The sequence below is a fragment of the Culicoides brevitarsis genome, chromosome 2, assembly GCF_036172545.1.
Source record: "Culicoides brevitarsis isolate CSIRO-B50_1 chromosome 2, AGI_CSIRO_Cbre_v1, whole genome shotgun sequence".
In the NCBI taxonomy this organism is placed as follows: domain Eukaryota; kingdom Metazoa; phylum Arthropoda; class Insecta; order Diptera; family Ceratopogonidae; genus Culicoides; species Culicoides brevitarsis.
In genome coordinates, this window is record NC_087086.1 from 10,093,900 (window position 1) to 10,119,035 (window position 25,136).

The 25,136-nt window shown below is 23.4% G+C and overlaps 2 protein-coding genes across 2 annotated transcripts in view; one reads left to right on the forward strand and one right to left on the reverse strand.

The window, feature by feature from the left end:
- Positions 1 to 7,886, forward strand: part of LOC134830158 (zinc finger protein chinmo) — a 33,022-nt gene extending 25,136 nt beyond the window's left edge. Inside the window, exons 3-7 of the mRNA XM_063843549.1 lie at positions 5,563 to 5,786; positions 5,846 to 6,366; positions 7,113 to 7,230; positions 7,362 to 7,569; positions 7,633 to 7,886. Coding sequence (XP_063699619.1) covers positions 5,563 to 5,786; positions 5,846 to 6,366; positions 7,113 to 7,230; positions 7,362 to 7,569; positions 7,633 to 7,877 — 1,316 coding nt within the window. The 3' untranslated portion in view covers positions 7,878 to 7,886. The remainder of the gene's footprint in view (positions 1 to 5,562; positions 5,787 to 5,845; positions 6,367 to 7,112; positions 7,231 to 7,361; positions 7,570 to 7,632) is intronic.
- Positions 7,887 to 17,868: 9,982 nt separating this feature from the next.
- LOC134828486 (cuticle protein 19.8-like) lies at positions 17,869 to 20,275 on the reverse strand. Its single transcript, XM_063841465.1, has 3 exons — positions 20,261 to 20,275; positions 19,824 to 20,018; positions 17,869 to 18,342 (listed from the first exon to the last, which is right to left on the reverse strand). The coding sequence occupies exons 1-3, from the start codon at positions 20,273 to 20,275 to the stop codon at positions 17,869 to 17,871; spliced, it is 684 nt and encodes a 227-aa protein (XP_063697535.1).
- Between the last annotated feature and the right edge of the window lie 4,861 nt (positions 20,276 to 25,136).

Below are 25,136 nucleotides of genomic sequence, written 5' to 3' on the forward strand. Positions count from 1 at the left end.
ATTAATTAATAAATAATTAATGAAATTAGCCTAAAATTAATTTAAAAATATTTTAAAAATAATTTATTATATTTTTTTCGCAAAAATTAATTTTTTTCCCTGATTTAAACAAAAAAAGAATAGAAAGCAAGGAATATATCAAAAAATTTCATCCCCCTACCAAACAAAAAAAAGTAATAAAATACCATGAGTTTGTCGTCGTGCATCAGCTATCCACGTACGACGTTCTTTCTTCTCATTTTTATTATCATTTTATTATTATTTGGCATTTTCCTCCGACTTTTATGTGCCTTACATGTCTTTCTCACCTACCTCATTTGCTCCGCATATCTCGCAGAAAAACGGCATAAATCAAGAATGTTTTATGACGTGCGTTCAGGTGCACTGCTCAAATTAACATTATTACGTGTAAATTTTAAAACCCCTTTTAAATATTTAATTATACATAAATTTAACGTAATTTCTTTTTTTTTGCATTTAATTTGATTCATTAAAGAAAAATTAGAAGAAAACGCGCAATTGTAACATGAGATTTTATTTATTATTGTGCAAATGTGCTTAGATCATAAACTAACATGTTCTATTTTTACCGAAAAAAAAAATCCATTATTTCATGAGTCGCATTTGACACACTTTATAATATGTTATACACACATCGCGCAACAAGAACGCATTAAAAATGTTAGTAACGCAACAAAAATTGTATTACTACGTGAACGTATGCAACAACTAACGAGCATTTCGTACGAAAAAAAAAATCAGTCGACAAAGATAATGAAGTCAGTTGTTGTCTAAAACGCACAAAATGTACGCATTTTTCTATGGACACCCGAAATTAGGTCATCATTGAATTGCATCAAGATCAAAACTAAACTGAACTATTTTTATAATTTACGTACACACAAAAAAAAAGTTGTTGGCTAATAATAATCGTTGATATGCAAGCGAAGCACGAAATTGTAATTTTTGTCGATTTTTTTTTTCTGTGAAGACGAGCACTAACTAATCCAATGTCTCGTCGTTAGTTACTGGCACCTGTCATAATTTCATTAAAAATCGTCATTCCGGGTACATTTCAATTTTTGATTTAAATTAATACCGAAAATCCGTCTGTCATTCATATTTTTTCGGGATATTCGTTCGATAGACGACGCATGTTTGTTTATATTATTTGAAAACAATGACATATCAGCGGACAATAAAAAAAATATATTGGCTGTTATTACAATCGTCGTCATTTCCATTCCAATTTATTTTCGCTTTAATTTGATCTGCCTCCCAATCGTTCGTCTCTATGCTTCTATTCAGGAAAAAATAATACTTTTTTTTTTGCTGGTCAAATGTCTCGGCGGCGGTAGCGATGTTGGCGCACAGTGACTTGATTTGAGTTTTGTAGTCTATAAAAAAAATTAAAAAAAATTAAATTAAATTATTCATTAAAATTTATAAAAATATTAATTAATTCTAATTTTTTTAAATAAATATTTTTTTATTTTATTTTAAAAAAAAAATTAATTTAAATAAAAAATTAATAAAAATATTAAAAAATAATTTTAAGAATATTTTTTTTAATACTAAAAATTAATTAATTTATTTTTTAAAAAATATTTATTTTTAGTAAATTTAAATAAAAATTTAAAAATAAATAAATTTTATTTAAATTTAATTAATATTAATTTTTTATCATAAATTTATTAATTAAATATTAATTTAATATTTTTATTTTGATTTATTTTTTTTTACTAAAAATCGATAATAATTTTAAAGACTTTTTAGAAGAAAAAGTTATTTTTCGAACCATCGTGCATCGTTGCGCGATTCGAATGGCAAAAATTGATTGTATGTAAACATATCCTCCTTCCTACATTTTCACAGAAAAAAAAATTTTGCTAATCCACACACATGAATTTTCGTGAATGATGATGATAAAAAATGTTGAAGGATGACATGTGAGAATATCGTTGTACTAACCTACGACGAGTAACGAGCGAGAATAAGAGACAGGTTTATAAATATAAATATAAATGCGTGCTCAGTCTTACGTGAAAATAATGCTATTTGTTCAAATTAAAATAACTTTCCCTTAGTGGACACATTTTATCCGAATGTCCAAAAAATTCTAATATTTTTTTCGTCGTATGTGACGATCGCGCGTGGTATGAGGTTCGGATTTCGCATCTCGAAGGTACAACGCGTTGCCATGCATAAATTCATTGTTCATCGAATTGTTCTGATCCAGGACACAATTTTTTCTTTTTTTTTGCTAGAAATAAAAGTATCAAGTTAGCGACAGACGATGCTTGTGATGGGAAGTCTCGATGACGATGAATGAAATCGATAAGATTCGAGATTTTTTTTAGCAAAAAATTACTTTTTTGAGGCTTTTAACCAAAATATTATTGAAAAATATTTTTTTACCAAATTTTGATTTTCTTTTTTTTAATTTTTTTATAGGAAAAAATTTCTTATGAAGAAAAATTTTTATTTGAAATAAAATATTTTTAAATAGTAAAAAAACTGAAAATAATAAAAAAAATTAACTTAGATCTGTATGTTTTCGTGAAAAATTTAAGTTATTTATTTAAATTTATTTTTGAAACGACTTGATAATTTTTGAAAAAAATGATTCAATTCTGTCAAAATGATTTTTTTTTTTAAATAATTAATAATTTAAATTATTAAAAAAAAATTAGTTAAATAAAATGAACATTTTTTCATATACAGACTTATAAAAATATTCAAAAATTCTACAATAAAAAATTAAATTTTTAATTTACAAAAAAAATAGTGAAAAATAGCAAACTTAAAAATATTCATTAAAAATAATTTTAATTTTTTTTAAAAATATTTTTAAAAAATATTTTAACCAGACAAATGTTTAAAAAAATTATTAAAAAATTTAAATTATTATTTTTTTTTTACTTAAAATCAAAAAATAAATAAATTTTAATTAAAAAAATGAAAAAGTATAAACTTACCTCAAAAATCGTTCTCCACGAATATTTCCTCAAATTTCACAAATTCTTCCTTATTTTTATTCCTCGATACATCAAGTCCCCGTCAACCACTTTCATTTTCGGTAACCAACAAAAAAAAAAGCTGCTCATACATTTTCAATTCATTATTCAACGCAATTTCTTTTCATTTCCGCAGTAAGTTGAATTTTTGCTGTTCCATCAAACAATGCCACATCCACTCGTTACAGCGGAAAAAAATGATGAAATGACATTGAATTGCATAAAAGGCACATCAATTCGAGCCTTTTTCACCAAATGATAGAAAGAATAATCTTGACATTGCTACAATTTTTCCTCCTCCTGAACAGACAAAGGTAGTTTGTTTTGTAGTCGAAACAATAAACAAAAGGCAGAAAATACTTGAAAAGCTTCTCTCTGTATGGCAAGCCCTGCGATGATGCTCATGTAGTAATAATAATAAATGAAACTCGGGAGTTGTATAAAGCGAGGCATATAAAAGTAAAAATAATCATAAAAGTAATATGTTTTTCCATTTGAAATGTTCTTCTTCTGCTTTTCTCGCTCTCCACGTTTTTTTTTGTTTATTTATTTTTTTTTTTGCTTTTTTTTCGCAATGCACTCCTTTTGCTACATTTTTTTTTATTTATTTATTCAAAAAAAAAAAATAGCTCCTCTTCTCATATTTTCATTTATTTTTATTACCTTCATTGTTCATTCATCCAGTTTTCCGCCAAATACGAGAGACGACGACGACGTGCGACGATGCAGCGAATGATGAGAAATATTCAGATAATTTTTTTTTCATCGTCATTATTATTATTGTTATTTAAAACAATGAATTGCACGAACGTCATCAGCATAAATTTCTGTCCCTTCAAAAAAAAAAAAAAAGGGGGAACCTTAAGTGGCTAATAATTGTAATGAAGATGATGTGCAATGAAATTTTTTTATGCTGCAAAAATTCTTTTGTACGGAAATAATTTAAAAAATTAGCTTTTTTGCCTCTCATAACCCCTTTTTACCGAAAAAAAAACAGAAGAACCCTTGACGGAATCGTCTCAAAATGCAAAGAACGTGACATTTTAATGATTTTTATCTAATCTAGCGTGAGATGCTCTCTCACAAATTGCGATAAGAAAATCAAATAGTAGCGTCCTTTATTTTTACATCAAACGGATTTTTGAACCATAAAAATTATTTTGAGCACGAAAGTGTGCCTTTTAGCAATATTGTGCCATTATTGACTTGATTCTCCCTTTTGCTTCTTGGAATTGCGTAAAATTTATGAATCTTCTTCCTTATCACTCACTCAGTCATCGGTCGTTGTAATTGTCGTGTGTGTGTGTGCGTTATCAAAGCATGTCAAAGTACATAACAGGTGACGCGCACTCAACTTATGTAATAACAATCAAAGTCACAATAATAGTAGTAATAATAATCATAGATAGCTGCTACAGTAAATAAAAAGTAGCTTGAATTAGCGGGAAAATTTTATTGAAGTATTTTACAAGAATTATTTCATCAAATTTTTTCGATTTTGTGTGAAAATATTTTTATAAAATTTTTTTTTTGAAATTAATTTAAAAATTTTTTAATTAATTTTAATCGAAATAATTTTTTTTTTTACGAAATTACCTTTTTTATTATTTTTTTTTATTTTAATTATTTTATTTATTTAATTATTAATTATTGAAATTTTTATTTAATTTAATTTATTATTTAATTTTTTTAAATTTAGTTTTTTTTATCTGAATTTCAAAAAAAGATGTTTTATTGTATTTATTATATTTATTGCTATTTATTGTATAATTTTAATTAAATTTCTAATTTTTTATGACTTTTGAAATTTTTCCATTATTTATTTAATATAATTTAATTTAATTATTTATTAAATATTTAATAATATTTTCCCTTGATAATTTTCGACAATTTTGGAAAATAGGGGTTAACTTAAAAAAAATAAATTTAAAAAAATTAAAATAAGAATAAATTAATTTTAAGGAAATTTTTATTTTAAAAAAATATAAGATAAAAAAATAATTTTTTTTTTTATAATTTTTTATTATTATTATTTTTTTATTTTATTGATTTATTTTTTGAGAAAATTAAATTTATTTTATTACTTTTTATTTAAGGTTTATTAATTTGTATTTTTATTTTTTTAAATATTTTTTATTTTTATTATTATTTTTTTTTATTAATTTGTTTTAAAATTTAATTTAAATTTAAAAATATTTTTTTAAATAAAATATTAAAATAAATTTTATTTAAATAAAATTAAAATTAAATAAAAAAAATTATAAAAAAATAAAAATTTTAACTAAAAATTTAAAATAAATTTTTCAAAAAACAATGTAGAATATGGAATCTAATCCAAAAATATTGCGTAGAGATTGTGCGTGTTAGGTATATGCGGAACAAGGCCGACGCCGTTGCTCAGCGTAACTTTTTTATTACTGATAAGAGAAGTTTTCATGTGTATGCGAGCGCACTGGATGAAATCGAAAATTGGATTTTATTAAATTTGCCCGAGGAAATTTTCTCTCGAACAATATTTGACGTGATTTTTCCGCTTGATTCGCAGGTCAAATCTTCAAAGCACACAAACTGATTCTCGCTGCGTGCTCGCAAAACTTCGCCGAATTGTTCGAGACGGCGCAACAAAGTTCCAATGGTTCAACATGTGTGATATTAGAAGCTACCTCAGCCGACAACATGCAAGCCCTGCTGGAGTTCATGTACAAGGGCGAGGTTCATGTGTCGCAGACAGCGTTGGAGAGCTTCTTGAAAGCCGCCGAAAGTTTGCAGGTAATTTTTTTTTTAAATTTATAAAAATTTTTTTTACGTGAAAAAATTTCCCATCGCAGGTCAAAGGTCTCACTGCGGAACACGGTCGATTCAATTCAAACGCCAATGCGCCGCATCCGTCGACAAATAGTCCGCTGCACGATCCCGTCGTGCCAATCACGCGTCGCAACCAATCGCAACTCGCCTCGGCTCAAACGCACTCACAACGAAGCCCCATGGATTCATTTGTCGCGAAAAGCATCAAGCGCGAAACCGACATGATTTTGCACTCGTCGCCCTCGGCGTTGGCCAATTATGCGCCCAACTACATGCCATCCTTCATGCCGCACAACTTCCCGGAACATCCGCGCAAACGTTCGCTCAAGAGCCCGTATGGCGAACAGGAGTCGCCTCGCGGAAGCGTTTTGCGCGACGGCAGCAAAGGTACGCCCGTCAGTAGTCAGAGCCCGGTTAGCGGAAATGGAAAACGCGGATATGGCGATAGCGGAAGCAGCGGAAGACCAGCGAGCAGTGCCAGCAGTGTGGCACCCACGGAGGCAGATACACAACAAATGGAACGGAATTCGCCACAGCAGTCAAAGTGAGTAACGAATTTTTATTAAAAATTATTTTTCTTTTTCAAAGATTTCAAAAAAAAGTTTTTTTTTAATTTTAAGCACGTAATTTTTTTGAAAATAATTTTTAAATTTGAATTTTATTTAATAAATTATTTTTTAAAAATTTATATTTTTTTAAATTCGTATTTAAAAATTTTTTTATTGAAAATTTTTGAAACATTTTTTAAAATTTAAATTTCATGAATTTCAAATTTAGTTAGGTATTTTTTATATTTTTTACAATTTTTTGTATTTATTTAAAAATTTAAATAATTAAATTAAAAAATAAATTAAACTAAAATTTTAGAATTTAAATTAATTTTTAATTAATTGTTTAATTAATATTTTTAATAAAAATTTATTTTTTATTTTAAATAAATAGATTTAATTAAAATTTAATTTTTATTTTATATTGTCAAAAATATAGAAAATTCAATCTAAAAATAAATAAATAAATAAATTTTAAAAATTAAAGAAAAAATTATATATGTATTTAATTAAATTTATATTCTAAATAAAATTAATTAAAAATTAATTAACGCAAAATAATTTTTTTTAAATAAAAAAATCAAAATTTATTTAAAATTAATTTATTTAAATTTTAAACAAATTTAAAAATTTGTTTTTAAAATTTGAAAAATTATTTGATTGCTTTCTTAAGATTAATAAATATTTTTTTTTATTTTAAATATTTTTTATTTATTTATCTAATATTTTATTAATTTTTCAGTCGATATGAGAATCACAGCCCAAGCACAACGCATACCGGAAACAATGGAACTAACTCTGAACGCGACGAAAACGAAGACATGGAAAAGTCAAAACGTTCAAAGGATGAAGGAAATGAAGTAAGTTTAATTTAAATTAATTTTTAAAAATTTTTTTTAAATTAATTTTTTTAAATAAAATCTAATATAATATTATTTTAAGTTTTTTTTTATTTTCATTAAATTTAATAATTTTCAATTTAATTTTATAGGCTGGCGCTGAAGATCTACGCGTAAAAATGGAATTACGATCGAATCAATCGCCAATCGCCTCATCTGCCCCCGAAACGCCCACCAGTCCCCTCTACAACTCCTCAATGAAAATGGATCTGTCTGATACGTCGCTTGGAAGTGTCGACATGCTAAATGCAATGGCTGCTCATCGGGATAACGTTCACTCGGCTGACGGAAAATTAATACGTAAGTTCATATTTTTCGATTTTTTTAACAAAAAAAAAATTAATAAAAAAAATCCTCAATTAGGCAAGAAACTCCAATGCCCACTATGCGAACGCCAATACGGTTACGAGACAAATCTAAGAGCACACATTCGACAACGACATCAAGGTATTCGTGTACCTTGTCCTTATTGTTCCCGAACATTCACACGTAATAACACGGTACGACGTCACATTGCGCGCGAACACAAATCGCATTACATGCAAAATGCCCTCAACAATCCACTCAGTAGTCCACACAATAACCCATTGAATCAACTTCCGAGTTAAAGTAGTTAATTTTTTGCTTTAATTTTTATCTTTTTTATAAAAAAAAATGAAATATACCGAAATCAAAGATGCAATATTATTAAAAAAAAATGATGAAAAATAGAAATCCTTGAAGAAATAAATAAACAGACACATCAAAACCTTAAAAATATACAATTAAAAGAAGAAAATAAACTGTTAAATAGTCAAATCAAACAATTTATAATTAAAAATAATAATAATAGTCAAATGATTTAAAGAAACCGATAAATATAGATAAATACTAAGAAATAGTTAAATTCTTTTGTTCCCGTGCAACAAAAGATAAAATATTAAATGATGAATTAAATGCAATAAGAAGACAAACACTGTTATTCCAGACGCACTTTTTAACAAATTTTAATTTTTTTTTCACGCAAGACGATTCTTACATTAAGAAACGCCGCCAAAGTCCATAAACAACCAACTTTGCAATAAAAATAATTGAATTGAATTTTAACATAATAATAGCCAGAAACCACAAGTGTCTCCCTCGTAACTTTTATACATTTATACCAACATAATTTGTTCTCTTTAAAATTATAAATAATAAAAATTACAATAAAAAATGCAAACTACTTAAAGAAAAAGCTAAGAATACGCGAAAATATACCTGCTTAGATTATAATTTATAATAAATAGTAATATATAAATGATGAAACGCAACACAGAGTACCTGCAAAAAAAATAATAATTTTATATTTTTTATTAAAAATGAATAATATAAGGCAATATATATTGTGTAAATATAATAAAAAATATAAACATATAACAAAAGAGAACAAATATAATGTTTTTAAAAATAAAAATGTATAAAAGTTACTGCAACATTATAATAAATATTAAATTATGTACAAACAATCAACATATAGACAAGAAAAAAAATAATAATCTAAACCGGGTGCCTATATTATAAATAATAATGATGATGCTTATAATTGTTTTTTAATTTAAAAATAATAATTAAACAATACAACAAACAACATATATAATAAAAAGTGCGTCTGGAAATATTTCTTTATTTTTTGTAACAGTTTAAATATTCAAACCGCAAAAACGCAAGGGAACGCTAACTAACGTCGTTTCCCAAAGTTGACAGTTACCTACTATACTACTTATATGTGAATGCTTTTTGTTTATTTTTAAATAAGACGACTATTATTATTATTTCTTGTTTCTTTATTTTAGTTATTATTAATTATATTACAATAAAAAAATAATAGAGAGTTATAATGCAGTTTGTAAGGATCTTAAAAAGAAGCCTTATATTAAAAAAAAATGAAAACTTAGTCAGATAAGATTATTTTATTGTTAAATATCTTTAGTTTTCTTATGTAACTAACTAACAAACAAACAAAAATATTCCAAAAATTTATGCAAGTTATTTTTTTGTCTCAACTTAATCATTACAAGTCTGAATTACACCAAACGGAGGCAAATTAATATTTTATTCCTAACTTTTTGGAATATTTTTTTTAAAACAAATATCACACTATATACTACATACTTTACAAAAAAGCAGCCAAAACTCAACATCTCTCAGGAAAAAAAGCTCAAAATATCACTAAGAGTTCTTCTAAAAAAAATGAATCATGCTCAGGAATCATGTCACATAATCTACAAAAAAATAAACATCTACCTCTTGAAACTTAAAGAAACAACTCAGGAATTAAAATTTAAGTTAATATTTTATATTTTTTAAGTCTACCAGTACAACAAAACAATAGAAACACAAAAAACGGGTTAATTTTTATAACATATATATTATTATTTTTAAAAAACATCAATTTTAAACATCAACCAAAAACTTGTAATAATAAAAAATAAAATAAATGTAAAAAAAAACATTTAACGAGAAAAGTACCTAATTATATGTTTTGTGACCTGATTTAGGTACAAACACGAAATTTTTTAAACTGATGCAATAGATGTTAAACATGCATGATGATAAGAAAAAAAACTTAAGCAATTATATAGAAGAAAGGAGAAAACAAACCAACAAGTGAAAGAATTTTCTGTAAGAGAAGGAAAAAAAATCAATATTCATTAAAAATGAATAAAAAAAATATATAATTAAAAAAAAGGAACATTGTTAGGACAAGGAGTGTCGAAAAGAACATGAAGTAAGCAAAGAAAAAAGCTATCAAATAGCTCGACGAAAAAAAAATTGCGTAAATATAAAATTTTAAAATAATTTTAAAATTATGGAAAAAAAATAATTATAAATATTAAACAAAAAAAAAATATTAATACATTTTTTCTATGTTTGAGTAATAAATAAAAAAAAATATTAAAAATAATACTTATAAAATATAATCATTAAAAGTAATGGATTTTGTGAAAATTTTGAAGAAAAGTAATGATAATTTAAAAAAAAAGATAAAATTAAATTAAAATTAATTAATGTGTAAAATGGTGACAATTTATCTAAATTTAATTGAAAAAAATATAAATATTCAAAAAAATTACAAAAAAAGTATAATATTTACACAATCTTCGGACATGAAAGTATATGACAACTATTTGATATTCGTTTGAAAAAAAAATACAATTTGTGTATATAACATATTATTAAACATTATGCGTGGTCATATATTAATAATAAACAAAATTAATAACGTAGGATAAAACAAAATTGTGTAAAAGTTAAAGTTTAGGCAAAAAAAAAAGATAAAAATCGTAATAAAAAATTTTAGGCGTACCTTTCTACATAAAAAAAAGTAAAACAAATAGATATATACTTATTATATATATTATAAAATAATCCTTAAAATTAAACGTCACGTTTTTTAGGCAAGAAATGTTAAAAATTTTTAGAAAAATCCCAGTTGAAGTAATTTTAAAAATGAAATTTTGAATAACTTTTGGGAGAAAATAACGCGATTTTCGGCAAATTTTGAATATATATTTATTATTTCGGCCCTCATTTGTCACCAATTTACATGATAATATTGAAAAAAAAATGTAATTTTGGCATATTTTTTACGCTATTTTATAATATTAAAGGATTAAAGGTTGCAGACCAACAGAGAAATAGAATTGAATTGGAAAAGACGATATAGAAAAGACAGAGCAGAAAATAATAATAAAATGGATGAGTTTTAAGTTAAACAACAATTAAAAAAATAAATAATTAAAAAAAATAAGAACATCAAAAAAAAAACTGTATGCAGTCAATTATGTTGCTAATAATTTTGCTGGTCAAAAAAATAGATTTAATGCAGTAACGTAGTTCTAGTCAAACTTTGTGCAAAATAATTTTTTTCATGTTACATTTTTTATTTCTTTTCTCTATTTTTTTTTCTTTTTAAGCAAAGTACATTTTTTAATTTACTTTTTCAATTTATGCAACATAATTGATTGTTTTATATAGTTTTCAATGCATCTCAACAACAACAACAGTTAAAATGTAATCAAACTGTGTATCAATAATAATTTTATTATTAATATTTTCAACAATATGATAATAATAAAATTAATATTGATTCACTCGAGCATAAAATAAATAAACCAGTGACTTTTTGCAACACAGTATTCCTATAATAAATCAATAGAAACTTATTAACGTTGATAACTTGAATACATAATATTAATTGAATAGATTTTAAAATAATTAAATGATATATTTATTTGCAGATGGAAGATAAATAATAATAATAATAATTATAAAAAAAAATAATTTTTTGCAATAGAAAATAATATACAATCCAAAATGTTAAAAATTATTTTTTTCACAACCACATCACGTTTTGTTTATTAAAAAAATATTATAAATGGGATCAATAAACAGTTAAAACTAATAATATTAATGATAAACAAGAAAATAGTGTCCGTTATCAGTACCCATATACAGTACTGTTGAACTCAAATTTTATTTCAAATAACCTATAACTGCAATAGAGAAAGATTAATTTATTTATAAAGCTGTTTTTACATCACTATACTATGTTTCTTTTATATTGTTAAGATATTTATTCTAATTTCTTCTTGCAAAACTTCAAAATGTTATGTTATATTAAAATAAAAAAAAATATGTATAATAAAAAACACCACACACATGAATCGATTTCAGACAAAAATGGCCTATTTAAAGGTCTAAAAAAATAAAAATTTAAAAAAATTCAAAATCCAGATCTGACCTTCAAAAAAAAATAATTTAAACTTACCTTCGTATCCCATACCTTTAAAAATTTCAATAGTTTCTTCCTCTTGATAAAAAAAAAATCATAAGAAAATTAAAATATATTTTTTTGACTAACCCAATAATTAAAAAAAAATTAAATCCCACCGCTTTGTCGCTACTATATAAGTTTAAAAAAATATTTCAGTATATTTGACAACATTTAAAATTAAAATGTATAAAAATAATGGCTCTCTCATATTATATTTTTTTTTGTGAAAAAAGGTATGAGGAATACAAAATTATATTATTATAAAAAAAAAATAATTAAAGCAAATGAGGTTCAAAATTCAAAATTATTCAAAATTGAAAGAAAAATTCTCTTCTCAATTTATTCAAAATTTATAAAAAAAATAATTATTAATTATTATTATTAAAAAAAAAACTTTAGAAAATATTTGGCAAATGTATATATATATTTTGGCATAAATTAACACTTCATTTGGCTTTAATTAGTTACGTACCCGGCATTTATTTGGAATTAGGAATGTCGTACATTTTAATGATGTATATCTTATAAACACATTAAACTTGTTAATTTTTTAAAATATAATTTTCGATTGTACGTACTTTTTTAAATGAAAATCATGAAAAAATTTGGCGTTAAATGTAATGAAAGAAAAAATCTAGATTTTAGGCATAAACACATAAAATAATGAAAAAATAATGTTTAGACTAAAATATAAGTGAAAATTAAAAATAAATCATGATGAAAAAAAAAATAAAATAATCATGTAAAAAGTTACCAGAAAAAATAATGATTAAGTTTAATTAAAATTAACTTTAAAATGTATGAAAATTGCGCTATAAATTACCTTTTTTCGATTAAATATTAGTTTTCCTTATCATTAAAAAAAATATTCATACCAGAAAAACACTTTTTTAAAAAGTATAAATCTATAATTTGGATGAATATTAAAAATGATGAAAATGTATAGATTTACCAGTGAACTTTCGATTTATATTATACATTGTGATGCTAATCCTTATATAAAAAAAGAGAAAAAAAAACATAAATACCAACAAAAATGATATAATTTTATGTTTCCTTATTAAAAAATATTTTTTGAGTTTATCTATACTATATTTATCACTATCCTTTCACAGACGCACTAATGGAGTCTATAAACATTTTTTTAAAAAAAATAATGAATCTAAAACTTCCAACAATAAATATTATTATTACGTAATATTTTGTTCCTTTTTTTTGTTCTTTATTATTATTATTTTGTTAAAATAATTTTTTTTAGTAAATTTCATGTTTTCAAATGTTTTACTTTTACTTTGAATTTAGTAGAATTAAAAATTTATGATTATTATAATTCAACTTATACCTAAAAAAAATCGTACTAAAATAGTTTATAGCTTATGTTTAGTTATGTTAGAAAATATTATTAATGATAACTATTGATAATATGGTTATTTTATTTTGTTTATGTATATTATGTTAATTATATATTATTATTATTATTAAATTGTGTATATTTTTTGAAAAAGAAAAAAATAATTAAGAAAAATAATTTTTTGGAAAAACAATTTATTTCTTTTATTTTATTATTTTAATTTTTTTTTGTTTGTTGTTCATCAAGGTAAGATAAAGGATCTGTATAATAAACAATGAAATAATAATTATTATAAAGGTAACAGCCGTCCATAATTAAAAATATATAATTTTTCTATTTTTATTTTTTTTTTATTATTTTATCCTTGAAATAAAATTTTCATACAGCATTACAACTTTTTCTACAACTTTCTAGTATAAATAATAAACAAAAACATGAAAACACGAAAACTGAGTATACTATTAAACTTGATACTTGTACTAATAACAATTTTTGGGAAGACGTAGAATAATAAAAAAAAATATTCATATTGATTAGGCAAATGCAAGAATACACAGAGTAAAAAAAAAATAAATAAATTGAATGTGATTAGATGTTAGACGTTTGTACTACTACACTAAATTTAGGTAACATAATCATTAATAAACATTTTGGTGTCATATTAATCATACGAAAAAAAAAATATTGAAAGATAAAATTTCAGACAGAATACTTTTGGTACATAAAACAGTACAAAAAAAAATTAGCGAAAAAAAAGATCATTTAGAAGAAAACATATAAAAATTTCGGTAGTACAAATAATCAGGGTGCAAAGAAAAAAAAATGAGAAGATTTAAAAAAAAATGTATATTTAAAAAAAATAACATTATTAATACAAAAAAGAGCACACGATTGAAACAAATTACAAATTATATTAAAATTACAAAAAAAAAGAGCAACACTATACGTAAAAAAATCACTTTTTGAGAAAAAAAACTCTTTGTATTTTATGCATTTAATGACACTTTCAAAAAAAAAATTAACTTTCATTTGTATACCACGAAAAATTAAACATAATGAGGTTGTAACGTGGATCTTCATTTAATTTTTAAAAATTTTCATATAAAGGAATGGCATTTTTAGATATTTAAATTAGTGAGTGCAATCATGTAGATTTTTAAAAACTTTTGAAATTATTTAATTTTTTCCCCTTTTTTGTCAAAACTCTTTCAATCACTATAAATTTATACCCAAAAATTATTATATTAATGTATTAATTTTAAGTATATAATATTATAATGATATAAAAAATATTTTTATCTGTGATTTTAAATACAATGTATAACAATATATAATTATGATTAGTATTAATGTACTTATATAAAAAAAAAAGAAAATAGACAAAAATTCGTAGAAATCCTGTCTGTTCCTTTGGAAATAACCCATTTTTATTTATTTAATTTAAAAAAAATAAACACTCAGAAAAAATTTACATTTATATATAATTAAAAAAATAATTTATAAATGTAAATAATAAAAAAAGAAAATTCAACATCATTCATATTTACACAAAAATAAAAAAAAACGGAGAAAAAACATCAGAATCAGACGAAAGAATAGAAAATTTAATTAATAATAATGGAAATAATAGTTATAATGATAATATTATATATTAAAAAGAAGAATATTATTATTATTATTGTAGAACTACATGATACTATTATTATTATTATATACAAGAGGTAAAATAATAATAATAATAATTAATAAGTAAATACAAATAAATTTGTTGCTAAAAATAAATCGTTCGTTTTTTATTCATTTTTTTTTCAAGTGCATTTAAAAAAAGTAAGTATAAAAAGATTTGCAAGAAAAACTTTAAACTTTCGCAACTTTTAACATAAATATAGATATAAGATGAGTTTTTGTCGTGATACTCTGAACTTGTATAATATTTTGTAAAATGCACAAAAAAGTATCAAAGTCCGTAACGACGGTAATTTATTAATAATATACAGGAGAAGATAAAGTTATCAAGTTTTCTTCATTACACACACACAATATTATTATGACGGGATAGCAGAAAAAGCAGCTGTTGTATATTCCACCCGACTAATTTTATAATAATATCACAAAAAAGCCGACTTTTCCGAAAGTTACCTGATGAGAATAGACAGCATTGACAGTCTTTCGTGCGCCATTCATGTAAAATTTAACGTGCAGCTAAAGAAAAACATAAAATATCGTCATAACTCATGAAATATGGAAGGTACACATAAAACTATGATATGATACGAACAAGATCGACCGCATTTGTCGTCGTCGTCGTTGATGTTCTTGAGCGAATGCGAGAATTAAAAAGGACACGTATATAACGTTGAAGGTGTGTGCTTTAACTGATCCCTTTTGCAAAAGAGCAAAATATGGCAGTGACACAACGTGCTGCGTGTGTCTTCGTCATAATTTTTCTAAAAGGCGTTTTGAGAAAAAAAAATGTTATTTAAAGGAATTTAGTCCGTTGTTGAAAAAAAAAAAAAAAAAATTTTTTCTCAAAATAAATTTTAAAAAATAATAATTTTTGAAATTTCTTAAAAATTTAAGAAATTATTAAAATAAATTAATTTAATTTAATTAATTAAATTTTAAAAATAATTTTTCATAATTTGAAAAAAGAAGAAATTTTGACATTTTTTAAATATTTTTTGATAATATTTCTTGAAAGTTAAAAAAAATAAAAAAGTTTCTTTATTTATTTATTTTCAAAATTTTTTGAAATCTTAAAAAAATTTTCAAAAAAAAAAATATATAAAAAAAGAAGAAAGTTTTGACATATTTTTTTAATATACGCTTTTTTATACTCCTCGATAAATATTTCTTTCACATTTTCGTAAAAATTAAAAAAAAAATAAAAAAATTTGTACTCTTCATTTATTTATTTTCAAAATTTTTTGAAATCTTAAAAAAATTTCCAAAAAAAATATATAAAAAAAAATTTAAGCATAAAAATATTTTTGCCGTAAAAATTTACAAAAAAAAAAAATAAATTAATAAAAATCATGGAAATTTCTTTACAAAATATAGAAGTACCTATTGAAAAATATAAAAAATGAAATATTTTGAAAATTTTTAAAAAGAAAAAAAGATTGACATTTTTAATATTTTTTGATGAAACTTTTTTGAAAATATTTTTTAAAAAATTTTATGGATTACCTTTAATTTTTATTAAAAATTTTTGAAATTCAAAAAAAAATTGTAAAAATTAAAATAAAAAATATAAACATATAAATTTTTTGTCGTAAATTTAAAATCATCTCAAAATCTTAAAAATTTATCTCGAATAAGTAAATAAAAATAAAAAAAACTCTAAAATATGATTTTCAAGGAAAAACAAATATTTTAAAACACTGCAAAAATTTTTAATATTTTACTTTAAATTTTTGTTTTAAAAAATTTTTCAAAAATAATTATAAATTTTTTATTTATTAAGCTTACAAAAGTAAAAAGCAAAAAATATATTCATAAAAACTCATTTATTTTATTTTTTTTTAACTTGAAAATTTTAGAAAATGTCGTAATATGTAAATAATTTTGAGAAAAATTAATTTAATAAAATTATTAAAAAATAATTTATAAAATAAAAAAAAAATAAATTCGTTAAAATTATGAAAAAGTGCTAAAAAATATAAAAATTAATAATTTAAATATAAAAAAGTCCTTAAAATCCTTAAAGCAATCAAAAACTCTTTTAAAAAAATTATAAAACACGATAAAGTTACTCTTTATTTTCCATCAACGACGACAACTTTCCTAAAACTCCTTTAAACGTTCACATCGTGTTTGTACATTGCAACTTTTTGACTTGTAGTTGTCCGCCACAGAGACTTGCCTTCGGTAAAAGCAAAACGCAGGAAAATTAATTTGAAAAAATATTTCTCTCTCGCATGTTCAACCAACCGCTCGCTCGCTGTCTATCTACGCGAAATAAAATGGGAAGCACAATTTTAGGTAGTTGTCGCCGTTCGCGTTTATTTTACTTCTGACAACATTTAAAAGGTAAATATTATTTTACTCCAGTAGTAGTTTGGATCGTGTTCCCGTGAGCGAACAAGCAAACAAATAATTTTTTTTTTCGGGGGTGTTGAATGAAATTTCAATAAATTTATCGAATAAATTCTCTCGTGGTGTCGTTATTTTATTTAGACAATAAATAAAATTGAGATTGAATTTTTGGAAAATATTGAATTGCATATTTTATAAACTGTTGCTTCGTGCATGATAGTGACAATTTGTGCATAAATAAATTACGTGACGTGAAAAAAAAATTATTTTTGTGAATTTTTTTCAGGTAAGTTCTCTTTTTATTCGTTATTTTGTGCAAATAAGCATCCTAAGTGAGTATAAAAGTCTTAAAAACTAACAATGCGTGAGTCATTTAATGATCAGAATGTCCTAAATATGCGCTAAATTTCGCTTAATGATGAATGTACGACGCAAAGTAGGGGGCAGCATGTGTGCTATAGGCGACGGGAGCATGAGCAATGTACGGCGCTGCATGTGTGGCATGATAAATCGGTGCATGGGTCTCGACAATGGGAGCATGCGAGATAATTGGCGCCGATGCATAGGTAATTGCGGGTGCTGCGGTGATCTTAGCGGCAGGCGCGACATATTTCACTGCCGGAGCAACGTATTTGACAGCTGGAGCGACATACCGAATAGGAGCGGGCGCAGAAACATACCGAACGGGAGCTGGAGCAGCGACGTATCGAACGGGAGCAGTTACAATTTTCGCGGCGGGCGCTACATATTTAAGCGGTTTGACGACTGGAACGCTCTCGACGTGGTTCGATTCGCCGGATTTCGATACAACTGCATTGAAACCATGAACTGGGTCAGCGGTGTAAGCTACGGTGCGACGACTGCCATCCGGTTCCACGAGAGAATACTAAAAATAAGGAATTGGAAATGGTTATTAGTTAATTTATTGCACGAGAAATTTGTGGGTCGCACTAAAAATAAAAAAAAAGAAACTAACGCGTCTTATCGGTATTTGGAAAAAAACGGACAGATGTCGATGAAATGGAATTTTTTCAATACAATTTCACTGAAAATAATTGAAAATCGATAAGTACAACACTTTCGATCTAGTTTTTTTTAATTAAAAAAAACCGTACACGTGAAAGACATTCATAAAAAATTAGGGTGAAAAAGGCACGAAGGAAAAAAATTCATGTTAGGCAAGTGCAAGTTACAAATTTTATACTTTTTTTTATTAGCTTTAATTTTTTGAAATAAAAAATTTTTCATATTTTTTAATTTAAAAAAATTATTTAAAAATTTAATCTTAAATATTTCGAATAATTCTATTAATTTTGGATTTTTTTTAACAAAATTTATTTATTTTAATATTTTTTTGTAAATTAATTTTTTTTTTATTAAATTTAAAATAAATTTATTAATTTTTTTATTTTAAATTTGAATGTTGCCTAAAATGTTAAAAAATTTAATTATTCAGAAAAAAAAATTTAAAATATTTTCTAACAATTTTTTTCAAACAAAAAAAAATATTTTTGTTAAATAAATATAATTTTACCTAAATAATATTTGAAAAATTATTATTTATCGTCTTGTATTTTATTATTTTTAATATATATGTATATATATATTTTTTTTTTGAATAATTTTTAACATTTAAGGCAACATTCAAATTTAAAATAAAATAATTAATAATTTTATTTTAAATTTTAGTAAAAAAAAAATTTAATCAATAAAAAAATATTATAATAAATTTTGTCAATTTTAATTGTGATTTTATTGATTAGTTTTCCAATTTTAATTTTTTTCTATCAAAAATTCAGGAAATAAATAGTAAAATTCAAATTTGGCCTTCTTTAAAATTAATTAATTTTTTCAAAGGAATTAGACTTTCTGTTTAGAAAATATTTTTTTTAAATAAATTAATATTTTTAATAATAAATAATATTTAAATAATATAATTTAATATTTTTTTTTGTTACTGAATTTGATTATTTCAAAAAGTTTTTTTTATGTTTTTTTATTAACAAATTTAATATAAAAAAAATTATTTTTATTTTTTTAATTTAAATTTAGTCAGATATTTTTTTTCGTTAAAAAAATATTTGATTTTTTTTAAAACAATAATTTTTTTTAAATATTTTTTAACTTGAAAAAAAAATCTAAAAATATTTTTTTTTTCTTTTGCCATTTAAAATAATCATAAAATACGAAACACTTCATTTTATTGCCCTTGCCTTGCCATAAAGGTGATTGACTGTAATGGCATTTACCGATACCAATTTGATATTGTTTTATGTAATAATACCCAACTTTTCACCCCGTTCGTTGTCTTTCTTGTTAGTTGGCTTAAAAAGTGCGCCTCGTAATTAAAAAGCAAGAAAAAATTACCTGTCCAGAAACAACGTCACCGTCGCGTGTCTCACTCTGTTGTTTATTATCGCCCGTGGCTGGATCAGCAACGGAATACGAGAACGAATATGATGGATGGGTGTCGAGTTCCTCCGTGTCACGTACGACAATGGGGGCAGTAGCGGCGAACGCGTGCGAGAGACAAGCCACAACGCAGGAAACCAAAAGGAATTTCTGGAAAAAAAAATAAATTAAAATAAAAATAGAGCATTTTTTGATGAGCATTATTTGATAAAAAATTCAACTTTGTTCATTAAATTCTTTTCGAGGAATTTTTTTCTTTTTATTTTTTTTGCAAAGTAGAAAAAATGCATTTTTGCATTAATTTTTTTATATTTTTTATAAACTTTTTCACAATAATTATTTTTTTTTGCTCTTCTTTATTCCCGAAGATTAAAAAAAAGAACAACTTTTACCTTGACAATCGTCATCATTATAAATGCAGTTCCCGTGGTTACAAACTCTCTTTTTTTATTTTACCACAACTTTACTTTTTTTCACTAGAAGTTAATTAATCAACAATTTTTTACTTCACAATTCAAAGCACGACCTGCATCTGTTACGAATGATGATAGAACCAACTCTTTTTATATCATTTTCGAAATTCAGAGCAACATTAACAAGTCAACGCATTTCAAATGCCAAACACTTCGGGAAAAAAATGCTGCTGAAAAAAACACATCAATTTTAATCTCCATGCGACTTATAAGTGCATTTTCAATCAGACCACATTTATCGCGGAGAATATTCACGCGTATTGGGTATTGGAGCTAATCTAGTCATTAGCACAGCGTGTTGGATCGGATTTTTTTTCGTTGCAATGTTTTTGGCGACGCATTTGTGCTAAAGTTGAAAAATTCGAGTGAATTAATGTAAATTATTTGAAAAATGTTGTCTGATTGTGCATACGTACAAGATATTGTACTTGACATGAAGTCACACAAATATGCAAGTGTGTGCTTTTTGTGCAATTTGTAGTTGGTGCATTTCGTTGCTTGTTGTTTCGAGTTGTTTAGGAAAAATGCGACAAATTAGATTTAGTTGCTGTCTATTTGAGTTTTGAGTTGACAATGGAAATTATTTTGTTGGAATGTTTTATTATATTTTTGGGGGTTGAATTTATCTGAAAAAGTAAAATTAGAAAATTCTTTTAATTTTAAATTTTATAAAGAAAATTTTTTTATAAATTTAAAAATAAGTTTTAATTAAATAAGTTTTAAATTAATAAATAAAAATCAATTAATAAAATTACTTAATTTTAATCAATTATTTTTTCAAATAATTAGAGCAACTTGCTATACTTTCTTCAATTTTCTATAAAAAAAAAATAATAAAAAATTGATGAAAAAATAAAAATTAATAATTTAATTTTTGAAAAAAAAAATAAATAAATAAGTAATTTTATTATTGAATTAATTTTTTTCTAAATTTCTTAAAATCTTAAATAAAATTTTTAAAATAAATAAAATAGATAAAAATGACAGAATCAATTAAGAATAATTTAATAAGGTTTTGCACATTTTAGTTTAAATTTAAGATTTTTATAATTTTTTTGAATTATATTTTATTAATTTTTTTTAATAAATTTTAAAAATATAATTTTATTAAAAAATAAAAAGTTAAAGAAATTTTTATAAATTATATTAATTTATAATTAATTAATTTTTAATTTTTTAATCATTTTTAATAATTAATTTTTTTAAATAAATTTTAAAAATATAATTTTATTAAAAAATAAAAAGTTAAAAAATTTTTGTAAATTAATGAACATTTAACAAATGAAATTTAATTAAAATTAATTAATTAAAATACATAAAAAAATAATAAAACATAATTCCAAAAAATATTAAAAATCTAAGGAATAATATAAGAAATTTTCCTTTTTAATTTTTTTTTTTTTACAAAACTTAGACAATTATATAAAAGTATTCTAATAATTGTCGCTTTCCACTTTATTTAAAAAAAATTATTTAACTTTTTTTTGTTTGAATTTTTAAATAATTTTATAATTTTTTAAATTTACCTAATTAATTTTTGCAAATTTAAATTAGAAAAAAAAAATAAAATATAAGTTGAAATGTCAATTAATTTAAATTAATTATTTTAAATTAGAAATTTAATTTGAAATAAAAAAATATTTTTTTTTTTAAAATTATATTAAAATATAAAATCTCTAAAATGCACTTAAGTTTATAATTTTCAATTAATGATTACCAATAACTCAATAGTAGCGCCTCGTCATGAAAAATTACTGACAACCTACAAATAGGGTAATCATTGATGTACAAACCATAATTTATACTTTAAAATTTTTCCATAATCCAATGAAAAATCAAAATTATACAAAAAAAAAAAATAATATTTTTTCAACAAATCTCCATATGAACACAAACAAACCTTCGACACAGTCCCACTTGATGATGGTAATTAATCACATACCCTACCGCAACCGCTACAATTTTACGATTAATTTAATTTATTTTTTTTATTACATATTTGGACATGTGGATGCAAGACATGACAAATTGAGTGTGAAATATATTTATCCGATTTTTTTCCTTCTGTGGCAAATTAATAAAATTTATTATAAAATTTTTCGCAGTAGCAGACAATGATCATGAAAATTGATTAATGAGATAAATACTTTTTTTTCTCTCTCGCTTGTTACAAATTTTATGATATATGAGAGCCGAGAGTTGTCTCTTAGTTTGAAACGACATGACATGCAAGTCTTTCGCATTTCATTAAAATAAATGATATTTTTGCATAAAAACTACACAAAATGGCCCGAAAATGTAATTCCTGGATTTAGGTGAACACGAACAACATAAATCCAGGTGACATTTTACAAAATTTTGCTGTGAAAATGCATGTTAGATGTTTATTGTTTTTCGTATGCGTTGCGCATTTCTCGTTTTTTTGTTGTTGTTGTAAAATAAAATTTTGTGACATGTCTGTGAAATTTTAATTTGTAAATTTTTTTCGCAATTCGGGTCAAACGAACATCAAAAATTTATTGAAGAACGTCAATAAAACCGAGTCACGTGTTTTTTTTTCGCGCTAAGCCCAGCAGCTGTAATAAAAATTCTATGAAATGGAAAAATTTTTGACAAATTTACTTGTCGTAAAAAATATACCTACACACGATAATTTATTATAACATTAACATTGTAAAAAAATGTAAACATTTTTATGCATTTTTCGAGAAATGCAAGCGCGCAAACAAAAAATATAAATATGCATGACAGCCGAGTAAGCATATGAATATTTATTATTTTATGTCTTAATTTAATCATAAAATGTGTCTGCGAAATTTTCTTCTTACCGGTTGTTTGAAATTTTTTTGTTATGCACATTAATTGCATTTTAATTAAATTTTTGCCATTTATGTGCATATCTCTGTTTATGAAATTTGCGAAATAATCTGCGCCTCATAAAAGTCACGATAAATGTCTTGCGCGTTAAAAAAAGGAAAATTTAGTGGAAATATTTACAATTCAATCAGACGTGAGGTTTTGACATAATTGTGACACACAATTTTAACACTTGCGAGTATTCGGTGAATTTTGCGCAAAGGAATTAATTATTTTATTTTAATATTGTTATAGACATTCAAGAGCAGGGGAAAAATGTTGCAATGTTAATGTTTAAATTTAAGCAGGAATTTTTCTGTAAATTTTAATTTAATAAGAAGTTTTTGTACATTTATGATTTAATTCGAATTTTCAAAGATTTATGAATTTTTTAAAAAGATTTATTATTTAGAGAAAATTTTAATTTTCATTAATTAAATAATAAAATTAGTGAAAATAATTAAAACATTTTTAAACAACTTTTAATAATGTTTTTTTTTAAATAGTTTTTAATTTTAATGATTTGTTAAATAATTTTTAATTTAAATAAAAAAAAATATTTTAAATAATATTATTTAAATTTAAAAAAAAATATTTTGATTTTAAATTTTTTTTAAAATAATTATTTTTTATGTATATTTTTTTATTTTTTTTTTTAATTAAATACAATTTATGTTTGAAATGTTAGTTTTTCTTCGTTCGATAATTTTTTTAAATAATAATTTAAATTAAAATTAATTTTTTAAAAAATTATTTAACTTGTGATTTTAAAAAATTAATTTTAATTATTTTTTATTTATTAAAAATTATTTTAATAAAAAATAATTTAATTTAATTAAAAATATGTTAAAAAATAAAATGATTTAAGAAGTAAATATTTAACTAAAAATTAATGATTTTCAAACATCTTATTTAAAATTTAACAAAGCAAATAAAAATTCATAAAAATTTTACTAAAAACAAGATAAAAATATTTTTAAAAAAATTGTCCATTCCAAAATTTATCATAAAATAACTTCACAACATATGCTTAAAATTCACCAAACATGAGAAAATTTTATTTAAAAACCTCAGTAAGCGAATTCTGAACAAAATTTGTTGAAGTTTCATTTTACTAAATAATGTTCTTTAATTTTTTTATCTCTAACTCATCTTCAAAAACTACATTCTCCATTTTAGGTTTGGAAAAATACTGACAATCATGGCCAACTAGTTCAAAGTGACATCTGCTCCATACACTTTTTTACAAAAGAAATTTAAGGCATTACAACTTTATCGTTAATTACAATCAATTAACACTTTTTTCTTTATAAGAATTCATCGTTCTCATTCTTAGCCAATTAGATATTTTTTAAAACATGTAAACCAAATTGCTGTAAAATTGCATAAAGTAGCTAGCTAATCCTCGATGAACTGCTGTTACAACAATAACGATTTCATAATTACACTCCGCAACAACAACCTTATCATGTACTTGTAAACATCTTTTTTTAATACTCTCGTCGATAAAAGCGCTACTTAGAGAAAACATCCAACTGCTAATACGATCAATTAAAATACTGAACGTACCTACGTGGTAATGAGCAGTAAATTATTTACATGATTAAATTAAGACTATATCTATTAAAGTGTGTGTTTAGAGAGACTCGTACGTTCGTTTCCGATAATATGTGAACGTGTAATGTGATAACATCGTAGAGTTACATTTTTTTTAAATACACTTCAACAGGTGATGTGAATCGTAAACTACTTGTCTAAATCCTTTTATGTCTCTAATGGATTTACATGAAAACGTTTTTGTACAACGCCAGAAACATTCGTTTATGGAAAAAAATGTTTTCAAAACCATGATTACTTTATATGCAGATAACACGCCGATTACTCTCTGTGGACAATCTGATCGATGGTCGAAGCTGATACTTTTTGGTATTTTTATTTA

Bases quoted from the DNA above. Each gene is read 5' to 3' on its own strand.
- LOC134828486 (XM_063841465.1), bottom strand. The intron at 18,343-19,823 runs GTAATTTTTTCT...CCTTATTTTTAG, and splicing joins GTGACGTTGTTTCTGGACAG to TATTCTCTCGTGGAACCGGA.